The sequence below is a fragment of the Austrofundulus limnaeus genome, unplaced genomic scaffold (genome assembly GCF_001266775.1).
Source record: "Austrofundulus limnaeus strain Quisiro unplaced genomic scaffold, Austrofundulus_limnaeus-1.0 Scaffold2183, whole genome shotgun sequence".
NCBI lineage: Eukaryota > Metazoa > Chordata > Actinopteri > Cyprinodontiformes > Rivulidae > Austrofundulus > Austrofundulus limnaeus.
In genome coordinates this window covers 1,637-9,985 of record NW_013954585.1, presented here as the reverse complement: position 1 = coordinate 9,985, position 8,349 = coordinate 1,637, and the positions used below count along the sequence as shown (strand labels likewise).

General features: G+C 40.0%; 1 protein-coding gene across 1 annotated transcript; it reads right to left on the bottom strand.

Moving 5' to 3' along the window:
- Positions 1–4,013: 4,013 nt before the first annotated feature.
- Positions 4,014–7,744, bottom strand: LOC106537219 (SLIT-ROBO Rho GTPase-activating protein 3; the record flags this gene model as incomplete). Its single annotated transcript, XM_014034601.1, is given in 4 exon segments — positions 4,014–5,448; positions 6,925–7,240; positions 7,336–7,485; positions 7,564–7,744. Coding segments are annotated over 4 exon segments (1,094 nt in total), but the record flags the coding sequence as incomplete, so codon positions are not given.
- Between the last annotated feature and the right edge of the window lie 605 nt (positions 7,745–8,349).

Here is an 8,349-nt window from a genome sequence, read left to right as displayed (position 1 = left end):
CACACACACACACACACACACACACACACACACACACACACACACACACACACACACACACAACCGCATACACCTAATGAGAATTGCCAGTTAACTAAATCTTTATGTTTTTGGTCTGTGAGAGTAAACTGGAGTAAACTGGAGAAAACCCACCTGCGCACAGAGAGAACAAACTCCATACAGAAAGGGTTAGGTTGACTCTATGATCTTTTTCTTTTTGTGTTCATTTATTAATTTATTATTTATTTTAGTTTTGTTTATCTCAATTATTATTGTTCACATGCTCTTTAGCCAAAGTTAGAAAGAGCTACAAAGACAATTCTGGAGATTATTGGATCCTCAATTAGACATTTGAAATAACATTTGAAATGAGCTTTTCACTGCAATCTTTGTTTAAATCCTGCAAAAAAATTGTCTCGATTTTCAACTTACAAATCTGAAAGAAGGAACAAAATTGGGCACAATGATAACCTGCTGCTACAGAAAAATAAATAACTAGCTAAAACATTATGTTTCTGCAATATTATAAAAAATGTTCTTATCAGATGATAAACACGATAAGAAAATGCAAAGAAAACTTTAAAAGTTACCAGCAAAGTTCTCCTAATTTTTTTTCTTTTCGTTTTTCAAGTCAAATCCAGCAGCATCCAAACACATGGTAATAGTTTAGTTACTGTTCTTTTCAAAATACAGCAGGGTTTTTTTATTAGTATTAACAGGTATCAAACTGTTGTTTGTGTTTGAAAATCCTTCATTGTGTTGCTTTCTTGTTTCTGTTTCAGCTTTGATTTCAGGCCCAGCTTTGAGCTACAAAACACTTGAGTCAGAAACAACAGATCACAGAGCWCAATAGATTTTATTCATCATGGTTTATTTCAACGCAGGAGTTCTCCACATTCAGTCAGTGAGATGATTTACGCCACATCACAGGTTCCAACCAACCAGACACTCGTCAACAAAYGGCTTCACCAGACGAACAGAGAAAAGGGAAAATGGCGTGACAAGTAATTCACACTCCAGTCACCTGATGTGGCCCTGCGCTGCTTTTTTAACTCTTATCTTTTCTTCTTTTATTTTCTTCTCTCTTYTCTTTTTTGTTTTTGTTTTGTTTTTGGATCACATGTACATCACATCACACATGTAGGGAAAATGAGAGTGCACCTTGTAGCTAAAACACGACAGAAGTCCGTATCCGTAACAGCTTCTCTTTGAAATGACAAGAGGCTCAACCACAGCACAAGCAGACGACAGAGAAAACAAAAATAAAAACAGAAATATTCAGAGATGATTCTACCGGTAACTTCTCTTTACAGGAGTTCTATTTTCTTGTTTTTTTAGTTCCACAGGATTCATYCAAACTCCGATGAGCATTTCTGATGGTTCTGTCATTCACAGGAGGGATACTTTTGTACAATGTTAGCTTCACTTCGGTTGGTTCTGWCAACAAAAAGGCAACATCAGTTCATAATAAACAATAGGCAACAGATTTAAAAAAAGAAAATACAAAAAAGCAAGAGTTCAATAAAAAAGGATGTTGTGCACAAAAGGCACTCAAATGTCATGTTTCACTTACACAAGAGTGTAAATAAAAAAATCTAGTTAAACTTGAATATTTCACCTCATATGACCATGTGCTTTTTGAATCATTGYCTTCATGGGTTTTAACAGGTGCAAAACTATAGCAGACAAGAAGAGCAACACAGATTCATGTAAGCATCATAGTAGCTCCAGACTGACTCCATAATGCCCATAAAAGAAGAATTAACTGCTGATTAATTTGACGATGAAGCAACACCAGCAGGAACCAGCAGGAACCAGCAGAGGGTGGGACTGGATCACTTTAAATGCTTCTGTTTATTTTTTTGGCTTTGAAGCTCTCCTGCACAATGAAACAAAACAACCAGCAAGAGCAAGTGTCTGTAGCTGAAGATGGGATCAGTGCCTTTTACGAACCGTTATGAACARCAATATCTTACCTGTCCTAGATAGCTTTTTGAACAGCTTCAAGTTTGGAGAACTAGCGCTTAATTCTGATCTGATTGACAAGCTAATAGACCAAAATGGATTGTTGCCATCTCAGAACAACTCTTATTTCAACAATAGCAGATGATACTATTGTTTTATAAAACTTTACACCACCACCAATTTTGCCTCATGCCTGGTTCAGACTGAGAAGCACAGATGCTGGATTCTCAAAGATACAACAGAATTATTAATCAAWCAAAATTTTGGTTTATTGGGTTTTCTTAGATCATCTTTGTCACGAGAATCAGCTTTCAGTRAGCTTTGTCACACTGAACAACACAAACCAAGAATTTTTGTTACAAATTTACAAGGATTTTGTTAAAACTAATTCACACAATATRAACTTGGCTTTAATTGCTTATTCTGTCTGAAATATTATGCTATTCCTGCTGGAARTGCTACAGCTAGTTGCAGCTACATTTTGCACTACTGAATTTTTAAAAGTTTCTAAAASAGACTAGAAATATTCTTCGGGGCAGAGGTGTCAAACTCAGTTACACAAGAGGGCTAAATTTCAAAACTTGGTCCAAGCCAAGGGCCGATTTCTGTTGATATTTATTAAAAATGTTATATATAAAAAATTATTATGGAAATATAAATGAACTATTCCAAATGATGTTTTATGTAGCATTTAGAACATACACAACCTAACAGATAAAGAAAAAATTATTTAGAATGATGCCTCATTAGTATTCATTTCTTRAGTCTTACTCTTTACTACCTACTTTTTTACTTATAATTGGCAGCTCAGTGGTTAGCACCGATGCCTCACAGCAAGAAGGTCTTGGGTTCAATCCCTGGTTCGGACCTGGGGTCTTTCTGTGCAGAGTTTGCGTGTTCTCCTCGTGCTTGTGTGGGTTTTCTTTGRGTACTTGTGTCRCTCACACACCCTGAAAACATGTACGATAGGTTGCCTTCAGGCCCAGGCCATCCTTGAAAAAGAGAACTGTGATCTCAATGGGATTTGTCTGGTTAAACAATGGTAAAAGTAAAATAAATATATCTTAWATATACATTTAATCACAATCCAGCAAATCTAGTTAAAAAAAGAAAAGAAAAGAAAACCCTCACTAAAAATCCAATAATTAGGCTTTAATTTTCTTCCTCTTTCCACAACAAAACCAAAGACTACTAAAAATTCWAATTTTATTTCTTGGCTTGAAAGTTGGCCTGCTGTCTTGAAAAAAATGTACTAAATCCAGTAACAAAAAGAAAAACCATAAAACTATTCGATATTTAAAGTATTACCTTTGGGGCCATGTAAAATGCTAACGAGGGCCAGATTTGGCCTGCGGGCCTTGAGTTGGGAATCAGTTAAGTATTTATTCGTCTATCTAAACTCCATTTCTCCAAACTGAAGCCATTCAAACAGTTCTCTACAATAAGTTAGATAATAAATATTCTTTTCACAGAAACCTACTTCATGAAATTAAAACTCCTGCCTTAACTTTGTTTTTATTTTTATTTTTTTACTTTTTTAAATTAAGCAGTTCTTGTTTACTAGCAGCACTGCAAGAACTGCTGCACACAGCAATAGTCTCAACCCCGTAAAACTTTAGGACAGTTTTGAGTTCAAGTTGAATGAATCATTTCACCAAAGCAAGGCACCACATTCAGCGACTGTGACCTGATTTGTATCACACAGAGTAAAACTGTCAGAAGTCAAGCGGTCCAACAAATGCAAAACACTAAAATATTGTGCCCAGCAGTGAAGGAGGAATGGACACTCTGAGTATGACTGAATAATAGCAATGACAAGAAAAAAGGCAGAAAGTAAGGAGACCAGTCTGATAACAGTCTGTCACAAAAGTTAAGCTCACACTAAAGTGCCATACTCTGGATGAGAACAGCATTTTATGTTTGAAGGAGAACCTTTAAMAGGATACACTATTGCTTTTGAGCCTAAAATAAAATAAAATAAAACATCACCCAAATCAGATTTGAACATGAATCACTCGAGCTGTAAAGACGATCCAAACTGAAGACACTCAGGACATTAAAAAGCACATTTATTCAGTCGTTTTTTTCTCTACAGTACTGTTAACCAAATGCGTTCTACGTACAAAGCGAGTTTTACTGTCATGTTTTGAATCTACTGTAAATGATATTTAAAAAATGTGGTTTATTGTCTTTACACGTGCAACTCAGATCAATCATTCATGATTATCTGCATTWACCTGTACACGACCTGAACCACAGTTAGCTAGCTATGTTTTATGTACAAGCTTCCAACATGATTCCTATAYTTGTTGGTGAGTTTAGACTTYGGAGACTTCATTCACAGMGCATGAAAAGGAAACATGGAAACAGGAGCGTTAGGATCTGCCCTGCTGTGCAACCATGCACGGTGCTCATGGATGGTTTGTTTTGGATTAGCGAGGCAGATGATGAGCAGTCCTCTTCATGCCAAGATGCTTCATCACTGTAGCGCTGCCACACACATGCCAATTTAAAAATTGAGCCAACGTGATTTTGGAAAGATTTGACAATTTTCTCATCATTTTTAGCATTTCCCCTTATTTTTTCGGATCCCTTCATGCAGAAACAAATGTCACCAGGTTTGTAGCTTTGCTGAGTATGATTTTTTTTTTTAAAAATGCGTGGTGACTTCAAGTAGGTCTGTATTTACAGCAGTAAGGCTTGTGCCCTACACGGTGAGAAGAGGTGGTATTTTAGCCTGAATGCCTACACCAGTTTACATGAAGTGGCTCAGACTGGACTTTGTATCATCAGCGGGAACCATATCTTTTTTTYCCACAGGTATTGCTTCACTGTAATTTGATGTGTCTCTGTGAGAGGAACATGGCCACAAATTTCTGTTCGAGCTGAGGTATTACTGCAAATACAAGTACACATTTAGTCAAGTTTAAAGCTTCCCCTGCTGCTCTGTCACCATGCTAACATAGATATTCCTGAACAGAAACCTTATCAGCTGCTTGCCTTCGTCTTCACCGGAGCAGCAGAGCCGTTTCGTTGCTACATGCTCCCAGATTTCTCCCCGCCGTCACCGGAGACGTTCATGTTGGAGCCCGAAGCCGCGTTGTTACCGGGAAACATCTTTTCGGTGGGCGTCACGGCGGGGCTGCCCACCCCCGAGGAGCTGGAGCTGCTTGAGCGGTGCTGCGTCGGAGAGGGCCGCGCCGACCTCATGGACGGAGGACGCAGCTGAGCGCCYGCCATGCGGGCAGAGAGGGCGGGCTTGAAGGTGGTCATCATCTCCGAGGTRGAGCTGCTGCTGCGGCGCATCGCCGCGTCGGGGTCACGGATCATGATGGTGTGAAGAGGGCTGCCCGGCTCGGAGCTAACGGGGTTCTTCATGGGCTCCAGGGTGTCCAGGACCACGTCAGGAGCCTGTTTGACGGTGTTCTGCCGCTCCAGCTCGCGCAGCTCATGGAGTGCAGTCGTCATGGTCTTCTCTATATCCTGGGGAGAGGAGAACAACAGGACAGTACAGTCGGTGTCACCCACTGCCCTACGAAAGATGAACAATGTTTCATGAATTACTAGTTGRAGTTTAATGACACCCTCAGAAAGTAATAATCTACAAATGATTAACTTTAAAAAAATCAACCCAAGTCAAAATGGCCGCCACARCCAATTGATTTTAGGAAGCACAAAAAGAGCTAAAACTCAGTCAATTCTAATAATATTGAGCTCAGAGTTTAAGTAAATTTTGTAGCTGATTAATTGAATATTAGATTCAGTATTTTATTTTATATTTTCTGATCATTTCAGCCTGTAAAATTAAAACAGACAAATTGTTGGTGTGTGTCATCATGTGTTCTTTCTTTAGTCTAAACAAAAATGAGTTATGTTCTGATGTCTGACGTAAAAGGTAACACCTCCTGGGGTGTAACCAGGAAGAGATGTACACTATAAGATCAATTCATGATTATAGTAAAAGAAGTGGTCAGTGTGTGGCAGAGTCTCTGCTTTAGAGCAGGGCTCCAGTGTTTTGTTTTGATTTAGCTCAAGGTTTTACGCTGAGGCCTGTGTGCTRTACTGTAGACCTGACTGGAGTCAGAAGATTGAAAATAAAGTTTTGACAAGAAATCCAGTTGGATTCCTGTTTATTCGAACATACCATTTTGAACAACGCATATTTTTCCTACAGTGTGGWGGCAGCTGAGAGTGGTTACTTTTTAATAAATGAACCCATGTTCTCAGTTTATATCCCTGACATTAAGGAAACAAATAAACTAATACGCTGTCAGACATTTAAGTGGTTATTGGCTCACGAGATTCAAAGGTATATTAATGTCTTTTAATATGTGTTTGCTGCTTTAAATCCAGCAATGACCACAAACTACATCTCCCATAATACCTTTTGATTATTTGACCCACAAAATGACAGCATCCCTCCACTAAATGCAGGTTTACAAGGTTCAAAATAAGATGGCACAATTCACCACGTAAAATCTCCATTTCACTGCATTTTCACAGGCGATGTTTGCTGCTGCCCAGTCGTACTGGTCATCAATTTAAACTAGAATGCCCCTTCAGTGGGAATTCCCTGCAAGAAAGTGGCAAAGTTGAGAATTCAAGATGGCAGCTCCTCACCACAACTCAACAGTGCGTAAAACTATTTTACTTTTATTTTTAATAGTATTTTTGTATAATATATTTCACATTTAGTCAGTCGTACATGTAGTACTTTTAAGTGTTTATAAGAGGACATGTTGAAAYGCTGTTTGTATGCAGGAAATACCAGGCAGAGCWMAGKTATTGTTTGTTAGCGGTGCTCAGCTGTAGGAATRAGAAAAGGAACTTGACGTTTAGTTGAAGTTAAACACGAGACATCAAAGTTTCTTACAACTGACCTTTGAGGGAAACAATAATGCTCATGTGGCACTTGGTGCCAACGAGTTTGACATCCCTGCATTAGGGAGGAACTCTTACCTCTGCTAAAGCTTCAGYCTCCAGCGTTTTGTGGTCTCCCAGGCTGCTGTGGCGTGTGGCCCCTGTTACAGGTCTCAGTGGGTGGCCCTCGGGATACGCTTTCCTGTCYGGGTAGTTAATGCTGCCCGCACTACCAAAAGTACCAAGCCTTCTTTTCTCGGGGCTCTCCATGCGACCCTTGCTGATGGACATCTTGTGGGGACTACTCGGACAGGCAGCCGCCCGTGGCGGGGTGTCGGCCACTCTGGTCGGACTGTGGGTCTCGGCCCCGCTCCGATGGCGTGGGATGGCGGCTCCATCCGATCGTAACCTAACCCTGCAGAGAGGGATGAAAACAAACGGATCAGAAAAACTCCTCCAGGTTAACAACTGTCAAAACTTGAAAAGCTGTTTTTTCTTAATTGCTTCCACCTCCCCATGACTCCTCCAAAGTTGTAATCTGGTGACTGCTCGCACGGTGACGGAATGTCGTTTTTCGATGAGCCTTTGCCTTCGAGCAGCGGCCCACTGCTCGCCTCGCTGTCAGCTTTCTGGCTGAGGTTATCTGAGAAGGCATCGTCCCTGARAGAGCAGACACAGCCCAATGAGCTCAGCTTGAACAAACAGAAACAACTTTTTCTTCACACGACTGTCACGTACAGGTCTTGTACTACAATATATTGATGCGGGATGAGGCCATCGACGCCGTTATGTCGGCCCTCCCACCAGTCCTCCGACGCCCGGTGATACAGAAGCAGAGAGGCTCCCTTCTTGAAGGACAACTCCCTGGGTGTTCGACCAACATAGTCAAACTTTGCAATGGCCTCGATCTGCTCAACCTCTGAAAAAAACACAGACAAGCGTCAGAAAAATGGAGCATCCCATAATTAAAGTCATGCTGACAGTTTCTTGCAAAAGCATAATAGATAAACGTGGTAAAAAAAATTGTACTGTTATTTATCCATCTGTTATTTACGCCTGCTTCTTCCTTTCAGGGTGTGAGGGGTGGGGTACACCCATGACAGGTCACACGTCCATCACAGAGACAAACAACCATTCACTCTCACCTGGGGACAATTTAGAGTTACCAATTAACCTAACAGTCATGTTTTTGGTGTGTGGGAGGAAGCYGGAGTACCCAGAGAAAACCCACACATGCACGGAGAGAACATGCAAACTCTATCCAGAAAAGTCCCCGAGAGTGGATTTTGAGCGCCACCAACTGAGCAACCGTGCTACCCTACTGTAATTTATTTTTTTGTCTAAATTCATATAATATATTTAGATAAGATATTTATTTTTCTTAAATCTGATGGGCCTTCTTTTTATTGTTGTATGAATGACAGCTATAGACCACCATGTAATTTCCCCTATCTAATCTATCTAATCTATCTATCTATCTATCTATCTATCTATCTATCTATCTATCTATCTATCTATCTATCT